The sequence below is a fragment of the Larimichthys crocea genome, chromosome III (assembly GCF_000972845.2).
Source record: "Larimichthys crocea isolate SSNF chromosome III, L_crocea_2.0, whole genome shotgun sequence".
NCBI classification, from domain to species: domain Eukaryota; kingdom Metazoa; phylum Chordata; class Actinopteri; family Sciaenidae; genus Larimichthys; species Larimichthys crocea.
In genome coordinates, this window is record NC_040013.1 from 1,266,890 (window position 1) to 1,287,670 (window position 20,781).

The 20,781-nt window shown below is 49.9% G+C and overlaps 2 protein-coding genes across 5 annotated transcripts in view; one reads left to right on the plus strand and one right to left on the minus strand.

The window, feature by feature from the left end:
• Positions 1–559: 559 nt before the first annotated feature.
• Positions 560–3,225, minus strand: neflb (neurofilament light chain b). The gene is made up of 4 exons (XM_010743167.3): positions 1,795–3,225; positions 1,596–1,720; positions 1,156–1,514; positions 560–1,073 (listed from the first exon to the last, which is right to left on the minus strand). The coding sequence occupies exons 1-4, from the start codon at positions 2,866–2,868 to the stop codon at positions 811–813; spliced, it is 1,821 nt and encodes a 606-aa protein (XP_010741469.3). The 5' UTR covers positions 2,869–3,225; the 3' UTR covers positions 560–810.
• Positions 3,226–4,584: 1,359 nt separating this feature from the next.
• cabin1 (calcineurin binding protein 1) overlaps positions 4,585–20,781 on the plus strand; it is a 40,959-nt gene continuing 24,762 nt past the window's right edge. For 2 of the 4 annotated variants that reach the window (XM_027277384.1, XM_027277385.1), the window contains exons 1-27: positions 4,585–4,703; positions 6,997–7,053; positions 7,213–7,305; positions 7,409–7,522; positions 8,090–8,224; positions 8,312–8,492; positions 8,570–8,699; positions 8,776–8,925; positions 9,063–9,370; positions 9,456–9,633; positions 9,718–9,851; positions 9,928–10,145; positions 10,900–10,972; positions 11,079–11,275; positions 11,356–11,493; positions 11,569–11,757; positions 11,840–12,082; positions 12,168–12,321; positions 12,411–12,526; positions 12,622–12,783; positions 13,309–13,515; positions 13,598–13,743; positions 14,519–14,780; positions 14,982–15,152; positions 16,693–16,782; positions 18,366–18,526; positions 18,621–18,832. In XM_027277384.1, coding sequence (XP_027133185.1) covers positions 7,051–7,053; positions 7,213–7,305; positions 7,409–7,522; positions 8,090–8,224; positions 8,312–8,492; positions 8,570–8,699; positions 8,776–8,925; positions 9,063–9,370; positions 9,456–9,633; positions 9,718–9,851; positions 9,928–10,145; positions 10,900–10,972; positions 11,079–11,275; positions 11,356–11,493; positions 11,569–11,757; positions 11,840–12,082; positions 12,168–12,321; positions 12,411–12,526; positions 12,622–12,783; positions 13,309–13,515; positions 13,598–13,743; positions 14,519–14,780; positions 14,982–15,152; positions 16,693–16,782; positions 18,366–18,526; positions 18,621–18,832 — 4,165 coding nt within the window. In that variant the 5' untranslated portion in view covers positions 4,585–4,703; positions 6,997–7,050. The remainder of the gene's footprint in view (positions 4,704–6,996; positions 7,054–7,212; positions 7,306–7,408; positions 7,523–8,089; positions 8,225–8,311; positions 8,493–8,569; positions 8,700–8,775; positions 8,926–9,062; positions 9,371–9,455; positions 9,634–9,717; positions 9,852–9,927; positions 10,146–10,899; positions 10,973–11,078; positions 11,276–11,355; positions 11,494–11,568; positions 11,758–11,839; positions 12,083–12,167; positions 12,322–12,410; positions 12,527–12,621; positions 12,784–13,308; positions 13,516–13,597; positions 13,744–14,518; positions 14,781–14,981; positions 15,153–16,692; positions 16,783–18,365; positions 18,527–18,620; positions 18,833–20,781) is intronic. The other 2 variants (XM_027277386.1, XM_027277387.1) reach the window with 1 other exon arrangement.

Below are 20,781 nucleotides of genomic sequence, written 5' to 3' on the forward strand. Positions count from 1 at the left end.
CAACCACCAATGAAATACTGAAATTGCTCTCCCCTCTCGCTGTCCTGCGTCCAGTTGACACTTGGCCAGCTTCTTTGGTGCAGCAGCCTCTCGGAGGCTGAGTCATAAAAGGCTGCAGGGAGGAGGAGGAGGAGGAGGAGGAGGAGGAGGAGGAGGAGGAGGTCTGATTTATGGACGGAGGAGAGTGAAGCAGCAGCAAAAGAAAAACACACGGTGTCAGCTCGCTGATCACACACACACACACACACACACACACACACACACACACACACACACACACACACACACACACGCGACCTGCTGACTCGGAGATGAAGGCACAAAGACGTGTTGGACTGCTGGAAACGTGACGTAGTTCTCCATCAGCAGCTCAGACCTGCTGACTCTGCACAGACTCATCAACATGACATGAAGCAGAGGCTCTTTGGCTCTGCCATTAACCTCCATTAACTTTGAGCGTTTAGTTTTAAACCCTGAACAAAGTCTAAAGTAACAGCATCAGTCTGAGCTGGATGCATGTGTTTATGTTGAAGTCAATGAGGAGCCTGGAGGACACAGCTGGAGTTTGACAAGGCTTCAAGGCTTTATTCAAGTTTGCAGCACATGATGAAGTTAAAGCACTCAGTGAGGAATAAGGCATTTCAGACACAGGCAGTATTCAGCGAAGCACACAGGTGTTCATCACCTCCTGTCGTTCATCAATTTATCGATTAGCTTTTTATTAATTGTTAATATCGTCGCTGGTGGAGGAGCGTACATGCTGCACGCCGTACGCAGACAGCACCACCCTCGGCTAGCAAGCATTCAGGTTTACTCCTTTTTATCTGCGTCTTTCTCCTCCACCTCCTCCACCTCCTTCTCCTCAGCATCGTCGTCTTCTTTTTTCTCTCCTTCCTCGGCGCCCTCTTCCTCTTTCTTCTCAGCGTCCTCCACCTCCTCCTCTCCTTCTTCAGCTGGGGTCTCCTCTCCTCCTTCCCCCTCCTCCTCTCCTTCTTCTTGAGCTGGGGTCTCCTCTCCTCCCTCCTCTGCCTCCTCTTCCTTCTCCTCTTCTCCCTCCTCGGCCTCACCCTCTTCTTTTCCATGCGAGGAAGGAGAGAAGTTGGAGTTAATACACCATCAACGCACAAACACATGAAACAAAGTGAGCACACTAACCTTCTTCAGCTGCTTCCTCTTCTTCTTTCTCCTCCTCTTCCTCGGCTTCTTTCTCCTCTACCTCCTCCTCCTCCTCTTCTCCCTCCTTCTCTTCCTCTTCAACCTGCTCCTCCACCTCCTCCTCCTCCTCTTCTTCTTGTGGAGGGCTGGCCTCCGCCTCCTGTGCTCGGTTTGCGGTTATTGTCTCCTCCGTGGCGAGCGGTGAGGTGTAGAATCGAGAGCTCAGCATGTACGGAGCTGCAGAGCTCAGCTGGGTCTGCATGGAGAACTGAGTTCTTCCGTAGTACGGAGAGGCGAACATGGTGGATGCCGGCACCGCCGCCACGCTCAGACGGTTTTCCTCGCCTTCGAGGAGCTTCCTGAAACAGAAGCAGACACGTGACGAGTCAAAGAGACGCTCAGGGATTCATTCATTCATCAAAACACTGACGGACGCTCACCTGTAGGCGGCGATCTCGATGTCCAGGGCCATCTTCACGTTCAGGAGGTCCTGATAATCCTTCAGGTACCGAGCCATGTCGTTCTTGTTGGCCCTCAGCTCGTCCTCCAGCTGAGCGATCGTGTCCTGTGTGGAGAAGATAAAGGAACATGTCAGTGACAGGTTATGTGGATGGTTATCGTCTGGTACCGGTTCCTCACCTGCAGTGCAGAGATCTCAGCGCTCTGCTTCTCCTCCACGTCCTGCAGTTGGTTCTCCAGAGCTTGGTTCATCTCGCGGCAGGCGTCGATCTCCAGCGTCTTGGACTTGAGGAGCCGGCGGTACTCGCTGGCTTCATCTTTGGCGTTGCGTGCACTCTCTGTGCCGCGAGCGCTGCCCACCGTCATCACGTTCATCTTGCTGCAGAACCATTCCTCGGCTGACTGGAGGTTCTGTTGGGCCAGCTTCTCGTACTGGGCTCGGATGTCGCGGAGGGCGGCGGACAGGTCGGGTTTGGCGACCTCCATCTCCACAGACACGTCAGCGCTGTACTGTATCTGGGCCTGCAGCTCTGCGATCTCGCTCTCGCAGAGGCGCTTCAGGAAGGCCAGCTCGTCCAGCAGGGTGGAGACTCTCTTCTCCAGCTCGGCCCGGGCCAGCGCAGCCTCATCCGCCCCCTTCCTGGCATCCATCAGCCTGCCCTCCGCCTCCTCTCTGCCCAGCACTTCGTCCTCGTAGCGCTTCTGCATGTTCCTCAGCACGTCCTCCATCTCGTCCCTGTGGTGCTGGGCCGCCTGCTTCTCATGGCGGGCCTCTTCCACGGCGGCACGGAGCTTGCGGATCTCGTGCTCGTACAGGGCCCGGATGTTGGACGGCTCCACCTGCCTCTGCCTGAGCAGCAGGAGCTCGGTCTCCAGGAGCTTGTTCTGCTGCTCCAGCTCATGGACCCTCTCGATGAAGCTGGCGAAGCGGTCGTTCAGGTCCTGGAGCTCGGCCTTCTCCTGGGTCCTGATCACTTTGAACTCGGAGCTGACCTGGGCTGCTTGGTCCAGGCGGAGCTCGGTTGCAGCTGCAGACCCCGGAGCAGAAGAAAAGGTGGAGTAGCTGGAGATGGCTCGGGTGTGCGTCGGATAACTTCTGCGTGAAGATGCGTAGGAAGTCATCGGGGCGGCGTGGCTGATGTAGGCGGACCTGGATCCTATTCCTCCTCCACCTGCTCCATATCCTGCACCACGCACCACCACTCGCCTCTGGTAAGAGGAAGGGAAGAACGGGTCGTAGCCGATGGAAGTCATGGTGAGAGACAGGCGGCTCGACTGCTGACTGCACTGTGAATCTGCATTACTCCGGCTTTTATAGAGCCTGTAACGACTATGACGTAAGCGGTTCCTTTGCAGTCGTGCTGACAGAAGGAATTGATAATGGTGCCAGCCAGCCAGTCTCAGCCAAGGCAGAGAGAGATGGGTGGGGTGAGGAAGGTGGAGGAGGCGGGGATAAAGCAACAAGGGACTGCAACAGACTGAGGGTCACTGAGGACAAACGCCGGATAGAGTTACTCCCAAAAAAAAAAAAAAAACTGCAGAAGTTGTTGCAGTTTTTCATCAGGAATCCTGACAAAGACGGAACCGCCTGACGGAGGAGAGGTGGAGGAGATGATGATGCTCTGCTTCATCTGTCTGCTCTGTGATGATCAAAGTGTCACAATTAAATTCATCTTTTTAATTTAAAAATATCACATTTATCTCAGAGAAGAAGGATTATGAAATAAAGGTTTGCCCTCTGGTGGCTGTCTGCTCATCATGCAGAAGACTGAGTATTGATATGCAACATAATAATAAATTATTTACGCGTACTCTTCCTTGTTATTCCACGATTTATACGACTTAAACTGCATATTTAAACATGTTTTTGGTTCACAGGGTTTGAGGTCTGAATTTACTTATTTTAATTTATTATTTATTTCATTACTTTTTACTTTTGTTAGTTTTTATTTTTCTGTCTAATACATATAAATATTACAGGCTAAAAGCAATAGATAATAATAATAATAGATCACATCACCTGGTTGCTCAAACAAGCCACCTGTAACCACACCCACCTGTCAATCAAAGCGTCCACGCTCTTAATCCTGCATAACTTTAAGCCTTAATATAATGTGAACAGGTGAGTTGTATATAAATTCACCCTCAGTACAGTTGTCATGAACGGGGAAATTAGCTACAGAGACCAAAACTGTTTTTTGTACCAGGCTGTAAACATGTTTATTTCTGCTGTGAAGTTGGACATTTGGACATGGGGACTTATGGAGACTGACTCACTTCTGGAGCCAGCCTCAGGTGGACGTTAGAGGAACTGCTACACAGAGAAATCTCTTAAATACATGTTTAAAAGAGCAAATACAACAATATTTCAAATGAGAATAAACGATGAGATCACTGGAATGTAACTTTAAATAAGTTTTGTATTTCTTGTAATATTTAGTTTCAGATGCGTGTACGTCTGTCGTCCTCATCAGGAGAACCACTTTGACACCACATCAGCTCCGGTTCTTGACCCGGTTCAATAAATACAGGCCGCCCCGTGTGTGGAGGCTATAGTCCTCGCTGCAGCTGACCCTGGTTCGAATCCCGCATCAGACGGCTAATTTACTCACTGCTCCCTGCTTCCTGTCTATCTTCAGCTGTACTATCAATAAAGGCATAAAAGGCCAAAAAAATAATCTTTACAAAAAAAAAGAAATACAGACGAATCTCGCTGAATATGTTCTGAGGTGGTACACCACGTAAAAAGTAAAAAGTTAGAGAAACTATGTAATAAATACAGATTTAAAATTGACGTTAGAGGAACTGCAGGTTGTGTCATTTACAAGCTGCTTTACACTTTACAGTAAAATACTTTAAAACAACAAAAATACAACTTTACAATCCCTGACACCTGATTGGTCACTTGAAAACACCCCACCCCTCCACCCCTCTTTTGCTCCTTGCGCATTGACCAATCAGACGCGACGTTTAACAATTGGCGCGTAACAAACGTGACGTCGTGACGCACGCAGACAACAACAAAGGTCGATGGATAAATGGAGCGTGGAAGTTTCTCCGCGGCGGCGACGCTGAAGCCGGAATGAGCGGTAAGAGGCCCGGCCTCACAGGCCAGGGACACCCGGTGTAGCAACGACTGGCTAACGCGAGCTAGCTGACTGTATTAGCCCGTTAGGACGGAGAAACACCGAGCTGCTGCCCGGTGTGAGCCCCGAGTGAGCCCGGAGTGAGCCCGGTGTGAGCCCGGAGTGAGCCCCGAGTGAGCCCGGTGTGAGCCCGGTGTGAGCCCGGAGTGAGCCCCAAGTGAGCCCGGTGTGAGCCCCGTGTTAGGCTCTGCTGCTGCCCGGTGTGAGCCCGGTGTGAGCCCGGTGTTAGCCCGGAGTGAGCCCCGTGTTAGCTGTGCTGCTGCCCCGTGTTAGCCCGGTGTTTGCTCGGTGTCTGCCCGGTGTTAGCCCGGTGTTAGCTGTGCTGCTGCCCCGTGTTTGCCCGGTGTTAGCTGTGCTGCTGCCCCGTGTTTGCCCGGTGTTTGCCCGGTGTTTGCCCGGTGTCTGCCCGGTGTTAGCCCGGTGTCTGCCCGGTGTTTTCCCGGTGTGAGCCCGGTGTGAGCCCGGAGTGAGCCCGGAGTGAGCCCGGAGTGAGCCCGGAGTTAGGCTCTGCTGCTGCCCGGTGTGAGCCCGGTGTGAGCCCGGTGTTAGCTGTGCTGCTGCCCCGTGTTTGCCCGGTGTTTGCCCGGTGTTTGCCCGGTGTTTGCCCGGTGTTTGCCCGGTGTTTGCCCGGTGTTAGCTGTGCTGCTGCCCCGTGTTTGCCCGGTGTTTGCCCGGTGTTTGCCCGGTGTTTGCCCGGTGTTTGCTCGGTGTCTGCCCGGTGTTAGCCCGGTGTCTGCCCGGTGTTAGCCCGGTGTGAGCCCGGTGTTTTCCCGGTGTTTGCGGTGCTGCTCCCCGGATCAGGTCACACTGCGTCCGGACAAACAAGCAGAGCTAAGCTAACTAGGCTAGTTAGCTCATCCTAATTAGCATGTGTGTGTCAGGTGATGACACCTGTCTTATCTCTGTCAGGTGATGCTCTAATGAGCCTCGATGCTGCACGAGTTTAACGGACATTAAAGAGCCGGGTTTGGTGGAAGGACAGGCCGGGTTTGGTGTGTTGTTGACCGGATAAACTGCAGCAACACCCCGCAGCTAACCAGGCTACATCAGCCTCAGTCCAGGCTGTTATCCAGCTAACCAGGCTACATCAGCCTCAGTCCAGGCTGTTATCCAGGTGAAGTCCTGCACCTGCTCCACCTCCACCTCCACCTCAGCCTGGATGCAAACTGTCAGACTACTCTTACAGATCTGTCTCACCTCATTAAGGTGCAGTACAACGACACAAGGCTGTGTCAGGTTGATTGAGAAGCATCACTGTGTAGATAGAGGGAAATTCAAGCATGCAGCTGCATCATGAACGCACAGTAAACGCACAGTGAACTCACAGTAAACTCACAGTGAACGCACAGTAAACATTAATATTCTGCAGTAAACCTGGTCAGTGCAACAGAGAATAATGTTGTCAGTAGTTTATTGTTCTGTGTGTCAGTGAACCACATAAATAGGACGTACTACAATCGGAGCATGTGCATGTTTTGCAGACAGTCCTGTTAGATCGAGGTGTGCGGCCGTGCTCCTGTGACGGAGAGAAGATGCCGTCTGTCTCCTGAAGTCGGAAAATGTCCTGCACGGCAGTTCAGGGAGGGAAGATCATTATGAAACCGACTTCAGCTCCAGCAGACGAGCCGCAGACAGACTTCAGGGCGAGAGCTGCACCGCCTTAGGACAAAACCACGTCACCCCTGTCCTCCAGGACCAGGCCTCCTTCCTATCTCACTGACTTGCTCCATCACCACAATCCTCCGTTCATCTGATGCTAACCTCCTGACTCCACCACCTGGAGCCTCCTTCTTCTCTGTAGCTGCCCTCCTCTCTCCACCAAACACATCCGTGACTGTACCGACCTTCCAACATGCAAATCTCTGTTGCTTATAAACAATATGTAATTTTACTATTATTATAAAACTTTCAGAGTACGACAGAACGATGCATCACGTGTTATTACACCTGAGGGAGGCCTGGCCTGCAGACTGCAGCAGTGTAAAATCAGATTTAACAGAATATTTGAATCAGTCTCTGTGTGACAGACGTGCTGCTGCAGCAGGGTCGTGATCGCACTTTGTTCTGGCACCGCTCAGGAATAAATAATCAGTTTTTCCAAATGTTGTAAAATGAACGTTCAGCTCTGACAGCACACAGCTCCTCCACCCTCCTCCACCCTCTCTCCATCACGCACGGCTGCAGCAGAAACAAATGAACTAAACTGTGAATCTCTCTCTCTGCTCCGTTTCTACAGATCCAGTCAAACGCTGCAAACCGTGAAGGTGGGCGCTGATCTCCACGCGTTAAAATGGTGAGACGTTTACATATCGACGTATCGAGTTCATCCTGTGATTGTGCAGACTGCTCTGCCTCGACCACTCCCTGCTCCTCCTCCTCCTCCTCCTCCTCCTCCTGACATATATCTGCTTGCTAAAGCTGCTTTTTTTTTTTCTCGTGTTGCTCTTCACAGATTCGCATAGCAGCACTGAACGCTGCCTCGACAGCTGCAGACGAGTCTCAAGACCCGCTGCGGAGTAACAAGAGTCAGACAAAAGAGGCTCAGGTACCAGATGAATCAGCAATAACAGGCCCGTCCACTAACGCAGACGTTTCCTCCTCAGTACGTCTGAAACGAGTCGACTGATTCTTTCTTTATCTGTCCGCAGGAAGCTGAAGCGTTCGCTCTGTATCACAAAGCTTTAGATCTGCAGAAACACGACAAGTTTGAGGAGTCTGCCAAAGCTTACCATGAGCTCCTCAAAACGCCGCTGCTCAAAGAGGTAAAACACCACACCTGAAGTACTGCATGGTACTGTGTAATACTGTGTAATACTGTGTACCAGCACAGCGCTCTCACATCATCACCCCAATGGACCCTTCAGTCAGCGAGTTTACGATGTGAGATAACCTTATTTATCTTCATAATAACAACCAATGATGCAGAGCAGTTAAAATAATTACTGATTCATGATGACGAGCATCATTGGCTGGACAGGAGAGCGAAGGCTGACGTGTCGGCGGCCTGCGAGCATGGAGGAAGCGAGGCGAGAGAGGAGGATGCATCATGAACTCCTCTCACCTCCTGCAGGAGACTGTGGTGCCAAAATTAATGAGATAAGATGAAATCGGCTTTATCGATCTCACACCGGAGGAATTTCACTGAAAGCCGTCCAGTGAGCCCGTTTAGCGCCTCCGTCTTATCGCCCCCCGCGACAACGGGCGGTGCTCATGATCCACGTCTCCTTCTCCTCGCCTCAGCAGAGATCTCCAGCGTATCGTCTCCTGTTCTCGAGTGTTCGCGCAGTATAAACTGTCACTAATCGTCGTCGTATCCGGTGATGTTTCAGGCGATGCCCTCGGACGATCACAGAGTTGGTCTCAAGCATCCCGGACTGATGTTGAAATATTCAACTTTTAAAAACTTGGCGAGTATGTCAGCGACGCGGGACGATCTGGAGACCGCCATGGAGTTTTATCTAGAGGTAAAACAATAAAACGACGTTTATTTTTTGGAACATTTTCATGCACACACACACACAAACACACTTTGTGCTCTCTTCTGTTCTCAGGCCGTCATGTTGGACTCCACCGACGTCAACATGTGGTATAAAATCGGTCAGGTAGCCGTGCGACTCGTGCGTATCCCTCTGGCTCGACACGCCTTTGAGGAGGGGTTACACTGTAACCCGGACCACTGGCCCTGCCTGGACAACCTCATCACGATCCTCTACACACTCAGTGACTACACCTGTACGTAGCACATCATCACCTCCACCAGCTCTGTCCTCTGCAGGGAAGTGACTGTGTCATCTGTCTTTGTTTCTCAGGCTGTCTGTACTTCATCGCTAAAGCTCTGGAGAGGGATCACTGTTACACTAAAGGTCTGGTGCTGAAGGAGAAGATCTTTGAGGAGCAGCCGTGCCTGAAGAGGGACACCATGCAGATGTTCACCAAATGGTGACTCACGTTTTTATTCCAGCGAGCTCTGCAGCTCCGCTCGTTCACGTCACTAACGAACCTCGTTGTTTTACAGCGACATGTCCGTTCACTACGTGGAGGTGGAGAAAGAGGAGCGCGAAGCCATCGTGGAGGAGGCGCTAGACATGAGGAAGCGGAGACAGGCGCTCTCTCGACCAGAACCACAGCCGGACCTCGTCCTGATCCAGCCAATCCGCTGCCTCTCGTGAGTGGAACTTAGTTAAGAGCAAGTACCTGTTTGATGCAGGTGCTTTAACATGGTTATAGCACCTGTATCAACGAGACGCACACCCTCATCATGTGATCTTGCTTCATTAACTCACTGTTACTTTTCTGTCTCAGGTGGAAGCACGTCGGTGAAAGCCTTCTCGCCATGTACAGACATCAGACCACCTGTGAGCCTCCACGCCCGAGCCTCGGTCGCAGAATCGACTTGTCGGAGTACCGCGACCCAAACTTCCTCCAGAACCTCCCCCAGCCCAGCAGCCCCGTCAGTATGGGCCAGACCACGGTGCTGAGCAGCAGCCCCAGCTCGTCCCTGCCGCCGATGGCCTTACCTGAGCCGGCAGCTCTGCCCCAACCCGGCGTCCAGCCTCCAATTACACCCAGCCAGACCACGGTGGAGGTCACCACGTCTGCGCCGCCTGTTGGTGAGTTCTGCCCGCAGACGATGGTGAATATTTTCTGTCTTTAACAGCTGTATGACTGTTTTGTTTTTTTCCTGCGTGTTGACAGTGACAGCGATGGAAGTGTCGCTGACAGATAAAGTTAAGAAAGCTCCAAAGAGGAAGCGTGTGGTCGAAGATAGCGGAGAGACGGCGAAGAGACGCTCGGCACGTGTTCGAAACACAAAATGCAAGAAGGAGGAGAAGATCGACTTCCAGGAGCTGCTGTTTAAATACCTTCCCTCCAGGTGTGTCACCTGAACCACACACAACTCGTGCACACACGGCTCATTACTGTTCTGTTGGTGTAAAAACTCTCTGCTTTGTTTCAGGTTGAAGAAGTTTGATCCTGATAACGACGACGAGAGTTTGAGTAACCTGGAGCCGCAGTGTGACGGGAAGGAGGACATGCAGCCGCTGCACGGCAGCTGTTTGCCCGTCGACTCAGTCGAATACATGGAATCTGGTACGTGCCGCATCGTGGACGTGTATTTACAAAAAAAACACAGCCATCGTATTAAACCGCGCGTCTCCTCCTGCAGAGCAACAGGACGTCCACAGCTTCCTGCTCAATAACATGACAAACGGCGGCATACTGGAGCTGATGATGCGCTATCTGAAGGCCGTGGGTCAGAAGTTCCTGGAGGAGTGGCCTCGGGGGCTCGCCACCGTGGTGCTGGAGGTCTATCAGACCTGGAGGAAGCACAGCAGTGGACTTCCTAACCCTCTGCTACGTGACTGCAGCAACCAGCACATCCGGGTAAACACACAGGACTACATGAACGTCTGATGCCTGCAGAGCAGAGCTGCAGCAAGAAGTTCTGCAGACTCCAGGAAAGCTTTAGTCAATCAATCGATTAGTTATCAACTATTAAATAAAAGACCAAATATTCTGATAATCGAACGAGTTGTTTTGAAAGTCTAAATTCTGTAAATTCAGCTCTTCAGATGTGAATATTTCCTGTGGCAGTAAACTGAATATTTTTGGGTTGAGGACAAACAAGACGTTTGAGGACGTCACCTTGGACTTGGGAAACATTGTATGGACCAAACAACTAATCGATTAATCAGGCAATTAATCGATTTAAAGACGAATTCAAACGGGATACAGTGGCAGCCATTCATTTGAGTCTGGGTCATCCGTTTGAGAGTTGAGCCACCTCCGACTTTTGTAAAATTGCAGCACGGTGTCACCCTGCAGCCAATCAGACGCTTAGACTCGGTCAAATCTAAACTCTGATACTCGACCTGTTGTCTTCTGACAGTTTATTTCACGAAGCAGCTTCTAAATCTGAGCCTGACTGAAATTTACGCTGAAAAATAGAAACTCGAAGTTTGATTTAGTTTGTGTTGAGCGACGCAGACAGTGAATGAGCGAGCGGCGGCCTCGATAAAGTCGTTAATCAGCGTTCAACACAAACAGACTTGTAACCTTCTTTAAACTGAAACTATATTTTCTCACCAGAATCAGGCTCATATTTGACTCTGAGTGTTTGTATCTGCTGCGTGCACAGGAAATGTTGGCGATGAGTTTGGCCTGCATGGAGCTGCAGCTGGAACAATGGTCCCACAACAAAGGGAAGACTGGTACGTACCACTGAGTGCTGCGCTAAACATGCTGACTCACTGGATGAGGTAAATGTTCTTCTGTGGTGGAGCGACATGTTCACACTTGTCGTCTTTCCTCGTCTAGTGTCTCCCAGAAGAAGCAGCAGCAGCAGCGTCGGTCCCGGCGGTGATGCCGCTGAGTCCGAGTTCCCCGGGCAGCACTTCCAGGGCGATCTGCTGCTGCTGGCTTTAGGTTCGTCGCAGAAGGACCTGTTTGAGGACGGCTGGCTGGACGTCATGGTGCGCGTCTACTGGCTGAAGGCACGCTTCCTCGCCCTGCAGGTAAAGCCCAGATTTTGAAGTCGACTCTTTGATTATTTTTGAAGTCCTCTCAGCTCAAAGTCTTTGTTGTGTTTCGTCAGGGAGACATGGAGCTGGCTCTGGAGAGCTACGACGTCTGTACAGGCCTGCTGCAGAGCAAACCAAAGACCCCTGAAGGGAAACAGTACACCATCAGTCTGCCTAATCTGCGTGCAGATGCAGCCATCTCTGTGGAGGAGGTCAGTGTCACTCTGACTGCAGCAGAAGCAGCAGAGTTCAACTCTTTGACTGTTGGTTTCTGTTTTTGTGGACAGATTGACAAGCGGCTGAAGTCTCTGGAGCGTTGTCAGTCTCTGGAGGAGATCCAGCGTCTCTTTGAGGCTGCAGACTTTGAGTCTGTCGTGCGCCTCCTGCAGCCCACGCTGAATTACGGCAGCAGGAGTAAACCTCTGGAGTTCGTGAGCTCAGCACCAGAGCGACCTGCTCAGCTGATGCTCCTGCAGGTTAGATGCACATCCATTGAATATATTTATATTTCTCTCTCATACGTGATGACTGACGCTGCTTTTTGTAACTGTGGTCCAGAACTCGCTGTTGAAGAAGGAGGACCACCAGCAGTGTTTGGAGTGCAGCGAGCTGGCTCTGAACGAAGCCCTGCAGCAGCTCAACTCGGCTCCAAACACCTCCCCGCCCACTAAGGAGGAGTGGGTCAGCACCATCGTGAAGCTGCTGGACGGCATCGAGGTCTGCTTCACCAAAGACTCGGGCCTGCTCAGCAATGTGCCGCACTTCTCCAGCATGGCTCGCCTGGCAAACAACCTGATCCAGGTGAGAAAAGTGAAACTATGATGAGAAAGCGACGAGCTTTTGCAGGTTTTAAATCTACCGTGTGCTTCCTCTTTTTTGTTTTCAGCTGATCGATCTCAGCATGAGCGTTTCCGACGATCCGAAGGAGCCGTACTTCTTCTCGGTCGTGCCGTGGATCATCCTGTATCGCGTCATCAAACACGAGGAGGCTGCGTTCGACTGCATGCTCCGACAGCACATATCTATCGGGGACGATGAAGGTTTGTTCGCTTCCTGTTTTCACGTCTTTGGCCTCCCCTCTCTCTCGCTCTCGCTCTTGTGGCGTCTGACCCTGTAAAGTCTCTTTCAGATGACTCGGACACTCCCATGCTGCCCTCCTCCCTGATGCTTCTGAACACGGCTCACGAGTATCTGGGACGTCGATCTTTGTGCTGCAACTCAGACGGCGCTCTCCTCAAGTTCTTTGTAAGTTACAGCTACAGCTCTCTTTCACGTTAATATCGGCTGTGAACAGAATCATTGAAGAGTCAGACTGAGCTTCGTTCTTCTGTCTGCTGCAGGTTCAAGTTTTGGAAAAAGAACTCGCAGCTTCGTCCAAGAACGACTCTCATCCGTACAAAGAGGAGCTGGAGATGGCGCTGGAGCAGTGCTTCTTCTGCCTGTACGCCTACCCCAGTAAGAAGAGCAAGGCCCGCTACCTGGAGGACCACTCGTCTCCACAGGTCAGTCACTAGACACAAGCAGCGTGACCGATAAATGACGTGATTGAAACTATAAAACGACACGATTTAACTGAAAAGCAGCTGAGCCGCATGAAGAGGCCTCGAGGCTTTAACCACGATCACCTGCGCTGACAAACCTGCAGAAACAGACTGTTTGTTTGTTTGTTTGTTTGTTTGTTTGTTTGTTTGTTTGTTTGAGCGGGATGACGCAGGCGTGTGCCCTCGTCGACCCTCGCAGCGCACAGGAAGTCCACTTCATCCATTAGTGATGTTTAGTCGCCTCGCAGCTGTCGGATGGCGTTAATGACGTTAATTCACTGAGCTGCAAACATCATAACGAGGACTCGATTGGTCCAACAATACTGTGAGAGTTTAACCACTAGAGAGAGTCGCAGCACAGGAAGAGCTCTTGTGTTTTTGTAATACATGCGTCCGGCCACTAGGTGGGGTTCTTTCCCACAGCTGCAGGATGTCCTGATACTGTGTGTTCCTCTCTCAAACTGTGTGTCTAACGTGTGTGTTCAGGTGGAGCTGCTGTGGTCCGACGCTCTCTTCATGTTCCAGTACTTCAAACCGAAGTCGCTGCCCGAGTTCGACAGCTACAAGACGAGCACCGTGTCCGCAGAGCTGGCCAATCTGCTGAGGAGGTTCGCTGGCATCGCCCCCACGAGCGACGCCCCGACCCTCACCATGGATGAGGTGGCGGCCTACATCGAGGGCATGACGGAGAAGGTCAGCCCGTGGAGCCACGGCGGAGTCAGACACGCTGAACTTTAACGTTTTAAACTTTAAAGTTGCTCTCGTTCTCTTTCAGGCCCCATGTCTTCCTGAAGGCAGCGCTCCTGCTCCTCCAATCATTGATGAGATCTACTACCTGGTGGCTGATTATCACTTCAAGAACAAGGAGCAGTCTAAAGCCATCAAGTTCTACATGCACGACATCTGCGTGTGTCCCAACAGGTAACACGTTACAAAACACGGTTAGTCCAGAGTGACACGAGAAGCATCATCGTCTCTGTTCAGTCAGTCAGGGTGCCACAGGTGCCGGTATTTGGTGGACCAGAGGTGGAGTCAGACTGGAGCAGGTGTAGGTAGACTGTCAGAGCTGCTGGGGCGGTGATGGACTGCAGTGATCAGTGCACCGCTGTCCCAGAAATCACAAACCAGAGGCAGGAAAACCACCAAGGACGGAACGATCAGCGAGCCGCCTGCAGAACTGTCAGAGCCGGTAACCTTTAGTTTAGTCAGCTGACTGGCAGGCGAGGTTCAGACACTAAAAACACTGACATCTCGGATGCTGATGCCACCTGCTGGTTCACTCGTCTGACTCCAGATCAGGTGATAAATCTCTGCAGGCGAGCGAGCGACACCTGTCACGTCGTTTTCACGTTGTCATCTGAGATATTCGTAGTATAAAAATATCAATTACAGCCACTTTAGAGGCGGCGGTGACTCAGAGTGTAGGTACTCGGCTTGAGAAGACAATCAGGTGCGGTGACTTCACTGTATGAACCAGCTCGACCCCCCTCAGGCCATCTGGAACAGGCCCGGGGATCCACGAAAAACTGTTGGAACCACCTTCATGAAGCTGAGAATACGTCGTCTGCACAGAGCAGCTCGAGCTTACAGAAAGTCAGGAAGACTTTCAAAATAAAACAGATATTTAGAAGCACGTGGTGGTGGGCTAAAAGCTCCTGAGACTCGCTCACACTCTGTTGCTTTACTCTCTCCACAGGTTCGACTCCTGGGCCGGCATGGCTTTAGCCCGGGCGAGTCGCATCCAGGAGAAGCTCAACTCCAACGAGCTGAAGAGCGACGTCCCCATCTGGAAACACTCGCAGGCGGTGCTGAATTGCTTCAAGAGGGCGCTGGAGATAGACGGCTCCAACCTGTCCCTGTGGATCGAGTACGGCACCATCTCGTACGCGCTGCACACGTTCGGTTCTCGCCAGCTCAAGCAGTGGCGCAACGAGCTCCCGCCAGAGGTGGTGAAACAGGTGAGGGGGCGGGGCAGGGGCGTGTCATCACGTCAGTCCACCTCTGTGTCAGATGTTCCATGTATGAGCTGAGCAGATGTCACGTCTGTCACTTCTGCTTCCACATGTGGATTCACGGCGGAATAATTGATCTGTCGCCTCGAGCTAAATTACTCATGAGAGCTCTGGTGTGTGTGTGTGTGTGTGTGTGTGTGTGCGCAGATGGAGGAAAGGAGGGACTCCATGTTGGAGACGGCGTTCCAGTGTTTCCAGGGAGCTTCCCGTTGTGAGTGTGACAGTGATGAAGAGGAGTGGCTCATTCACTACATGCTGGGGAAGATCGCAGAGAAACGCAAACAGACTCCAGTCGAGTATCTGCAGCTGTACAAGAAGGTAAACAGTGAATTCATGTTGAACTATAAACTGTGTAAATAAATGTGTCTGACGTACATTATTACTGACACTGCAGCAGCACAGAGACTTCAATAAAGTCAAAGGCAGCTGGAGGTTGCCGAGCCAGGTCAGAGCAATTAACTGCAGCTGTGCTCTGTCTGTGTGTGAGTGACTGCTGAGAGACACAGAAAATCTCTAAATGAAGCCCCTCCAACTAGTGGACACTAATGCCAAACGGTAGGTGGTATCAAAAAGCCCAAATGACCGTGAGCATCCTCATCTTGTCGACCATGTGAATGCTGAATTTCAGTGTGTGAAGTTAAAAAATGTGACCTGGGGAGAGAGAGAAAGAACAGGTGCCCCGTGCTCCTTTGGGAAATTTCTCCTCTCCAGTTTACATGGGAGTAGATGGGGCTGTCGGTGGGTGATCCTGGAGCATCAGTGCGTCTCCCGCCAAAACTATAAGTCTGACAGCTTCAGCAGTGATATCGCTGCGTAGCCCACGAATTTTCCTACGTTTCTATGTAGAAATTATTTCTGTAGAGTGACATTTGTGGCCACGAGAGCCGTTTGCAAATGTATTTTTTGACAAATGTTTCTCTCCCTCTCCACTCTAGCTCTGGAACATTCTACCAACACACACCCATTGTAAATGTTGGCGTGGTTTTTGGTTTTCGGCAAAACCGTTTGGTGAAACTCTTAGAAAAGTCACAGTGCACCATTCCCGGCCGAGCCGGTCGTTTTCATACCTTTTTTGTGTATGTGCGACCAAAACTGAGGAGTAGCGCGCTGTATAATAAGTATGAGGACAGTGAACAGGCCTGCAGACACTCAGCGAGGACTGTAACTAACGATTATCTTCATTATTGATGAATCTTGATTAGTTGATCAGTTGCTTCAAGAGCTAAGCCCAAAGTGACGTCCTCAAACGTCCACAACCCTAAAGATCTTCAGTTTACTCTCACAGAAAATAGAAAGTATTCCCTTTACAGAAGCTTTTCTTTGAGAAAAAATGTGTTTCTAGTCAGCCTCAGATTTCCAAGATGCTTCATGTCAACTTCTTTGAACGTCCACTCGAAAAATCTGAGTTAACAGAGTCTGTATGAAACATCTTCTAATACACGCTGCAGTGTGAGCTGCGTACAGCACCTTAAAGTGACTTTCAGATGAATAATTCATTTCCTGAAGCTTGAAGTCGTCATTAAACTGCACCACAGATGAAGTAATTGGAATAATCCGTCAGCACCGCGTTGATTTTTCTCTCCCTGGAGTTCTTTCATAATCCGCCTACAGACTCAGAGATCGCTGCCCTTCCACCCTCGCAAGATGTTTTTTTTTCCCCCCTCGAAAGAGCGATGTATGGAGTTAGTCACCGCTCTGTTCTGAGTCGATCAGCGGAGGCAGATGGGCCTCTGTGGAACACAGAGTCACGTAGGTCAGCCGAGGATGAGGCGTGACCGCCGCGAACCCCCGATGTCGGAGCACACAGCTCCACGTTGCACTCCTTCTTTCCTCACGTTGTCCTGTGTCTTCTTTCCAGGCTGCACACTACCTGCACGAAGAAGCCGCAAGGTACCCCCGAAAAATCCACTACCATAATCCACCTGACCTGGCCATGGAGGCTCTGGAGGTAAACCACCTGTGTCTATGTACAGTGCTCAGCATTAACGAGTACACCCCCCTTTGAAAAGTATTTAACTCTAAAGTAGGGTGAATAATGTAACTTTAATTAAGAATAATAGTATTTTGTGTGACCACCATGATTTTTAAGTCTTCCAGGCATGAAATGAACAAGTTGGCGACATGTTGCAACGTCTGTCTTTGTCCCATTCTTCAAGAACGACCTCTTTTAGAGGCTGGATGGAGGTAGGAAGGTTTTCAGAAATGCAACAGCGGCCTTAGATTTGTGTTTTGGATCATTGCACGATGACCAGGAGAGAGCACAGAGCGATCTCTTTCAATACAGAGCATTGAACATCTGTATACACCTTTTAATCAAATCAAATTTTATTTGTATAGCCCAAAGTCTCAAAGTATTTTTGCCTCAGAGGGCCCTCCTAATGGCATCAGACTCAGGACTCATCTCTGTACTTGTCCTGTTAGATCTTAGTGCTGCATTTGACACCATTGACCATCAAATTCTTTTACAGAGACTGGAACATCAAACTGGCATCAAAGGAACCGCCCTAAGCTGGTTTAAGTCGTATTTCTTAGATCGATCTCAGTTTGTTCACGTCAATGATGAATCCTCCATGCAGACCAAAGTTTGTCATGGAGTCCCACAAGGTTCTGTGCTTGGACCACTTCTATTCAGTTTATATATGCTTCCTTTAGGGAACATTATTACGAATCACTCTATCAATTTTCATTGTTATGCTGACGACGCCCAATTATATTTATCGATCAAGCCTGATGAAACCAATCAGTTAACTAAACTCCAAGCATGCCTTAAGGATATAAAAAGTTGGATGACCTACAATTTTCTGATGTTAAATTCAGACAAACTGAAGTTCTTAATTGGACCCAAACACCTCAGACTCCTGCAGCTTTACACTGCAGGCACCGTGCATTTCCCTCTGCACTGCTCACCTTTGAGACGCCACACAGTTCCAAAAATGTTTATTTTGGCCTCATCACTCCAGATTATAGAGTCGCAGCAGTCTTCATCTTTTTTAGCACGAGCTTTAGGAGCTTAGGCTTCCTTCGTAGACGTCACCCATGCATGCCACTCCTCTGCTGGGGTACGTCATATGTATCGCGTCACCCCATTTTGGCTTTCTACTTCTTTAGCTGCATGGTGATTTTCTGCAGCCCTTCTCATCATCCTTCTGTTGAGGCGTTGACTTCCGTGGACGTCTCTGTGGCTGAATTCATGAATTGTTGTCTGAAAACGTAGCTCTTTGGGGTGTACTCATTTTTGCAACATGCTCTTGAGTTACCGTATTTTCCGGACTATAGAGCGCACCTGAATATAAGCCACACCCACTAAGTTTAAAAATAAATAAAAATTTACATATATAAGCTGCACTGGACTATAAGCCGCCGATATCCAGTTTGAGAAATGAGATATTTACCGGATACACAGAAAGATTTTGTACCGTAAATGTTTATATATCAAACCTATTGGGGTTGTACTTGATTATGCTGAGCACTGTCGCTTTATGGATGATACCTGTGCATCATTAAACATCTCACTCTCTCTCTCTGTCGTAGCTGCATTTCCGTCTCAGTGCCACCATCCTAAAACTACTCGAGGCTAATGAGCCCGATCTGGAACACGAGCTCTTGTTCGGCCTCCTGGTTGAAGCAGCGACCGGGCCGTTCGCCAGAGGCGAAGAGAAGAGCATGCCGAGCATGCCGAGGTCCCACGAGAAGTAAGTGGCGGACGCGTGAACCCAGCAGGAAGTGTGAGGGAAGCGTCCGATGATCTCGTGGCTTGAACGTGACGCTCTCTTGCTTCCTTTGCAGGGAGAAGCCGCCCTCCATGATGGACGAAGACTTTAACTGCTCCTCGGTTTGCATAGCGAACGCCCTCAGCTCCTCCCTCCCCTCCGCCGCCACCCCAGGTCTCAGCTCCCCTCCTTACATGGCCACGCCGTTTGACCACGATTACGCCAAACGCAAAACACTCCGACGGCAGCAGTGGCAGCAGCAGCGGCATGAGGAGCAGCAGGCTGATGGTACAGTCCCAGTCCTAGACACGGCCTCTGGGGTTGGGCTCTTTGCCCTTTCTGCACTGGGACAGGAAGCCCGCTGGGGAGCGCTCAGACCGCTAATCGCCATGCTTTAACGGCTTTGGTTTCAGTCACAATGATCCCCATGCACCGGGTGATTGGGATGTGGTGAAATGGGCAATATGGCTGCTGATTATTTGACTAATTTGCTCTGCATGACGAAGCAGCAGTGTGGAAACAAGTGTGTGTGAAGTGTGTGTGTGTGTGTGTGCGTGCACGCTGCTGAAATAACATCCATTTCTAGTCGCTGCTTTATTTACAGACTCACCAATCATCTTGCCTCTCTTACTTAAGTCCCGCCCCCCCTTTTTAGCTCCGTGCTCCAATCACAGGTGAGCAAAACCTTGGTCAGAACTTCTCTTCTTTCCTGTGCCAATGTATGCTACGTGCTAGCTCGTATATATGCTAACTAGCCAGCTAATTGTTAGTTAGCTTTACTTAGCTTAAGTTAATTAATATCTGTGTAGCTTTTGTATCTTTTAGCACGTAGCATATCTAAGTTAGCACTTAGCATATCCGAGTTAGCATTAAGCATATCCGAGTTAGCACGTAGCGTATCCGAGTTAGCACGTAGCGTATCCGAGTTAGCATGTAGCGTATCCGAGTTAGCATGTAGCATATTTGAGTTAGCACGTAGCATATTTGAGTTAGCACGTAGCGTATCGGAGTTAGCACGTAGCGTATCGAGGTTAGCACGTAGCGTATTGCAGTTAGCACGTAGCATGTCTGAGTACAGGAGCAAAGAAAGTTGTCTGAGGTTTTAATGTTAGCAAAATGTTAGCTAACTATCTGGGTAATTTGCATCAATTATTAGCTTGTTAATGTTTTGCTAACATTAGCTAACCTATGTATATCTTTTGTTTTTGTCTTAAAGGTCCAGTGTGTCAGATTTAGGGCTATGTTTTCATCTGTGTTTGATCACCTGAAAATAAGACGCGTTATGTGTTTGTTAGCTTAGCATGACACTTTTATATCTATAGATGCTGCGAACAAACCAAATACTGGTTATGGATGGGACCTGAACTGTATTCAGTCGGTTGCAATCTGCAACTTCACCAGTAGATGTCATTAAATCCTACACACTGGTCCTTTAGCAGTTGGCAAATGTGCTTTGTCTTTTCTGCGTAGACGAGTTACCATGTAGCATATCTGACTTAGCACATAGCTTATTCGAGCTAGCCTGTGCCATACCTGAGTTAGCACGTAGCATATCTGAGTTAGCACGTAGCATATCTGAGTTAGCACGTAGCATATCTGAGTTAGCATGTAGCATATCTGAGTTAGCATGTAGCATAGCTTAGTTAGCACATAGCTTATTCGAGCTAGCACGTAGCATAGCCTAGTTAGCACATAGCATATCTGACTTAGCACATAGTTTATTCGAGCTAGCACGTAGCATAGCCTAGTTAGCACGTAGCATAGCTTAGTTAGCATGTAGCTTATCTGACTTAGCACATAGCTTATTCGAGCTAGCACGTAGCATAGCCTAGTTAGCACGTAGCATATCTGAGTTAGCACGTAGCCTAGCTTAGTTAGCACGTAGCATATCTGAGCCCAGGACAGGTGGAAGTTAACGGAGGTTTACTCGATTGTGATTGGAGCACAGAGCAAAGGGGGGCGGGGCTTAGAACAGGTAAATCGCTGCCTTGTTGTGACCTCCTTTAGCCTCAAACATCACGGAGACATCGTGCAGTCTGGTCAGAGCTGCAGATTCTCCGTGATGCTGACGGCCGCTTCGCTCTGCGCTCGGCACGGTTGCTTCGACAGGTGTATGCTCGTACTTTGTGTTGGTTTGCAGCTAACCTTTACTCCATCAGGTGATTCCCTCCAGCAGAGCATTGCAGAACACAGTGAACGTTTACAGATTCATGCACATTAACCATCTTCTATGTAAA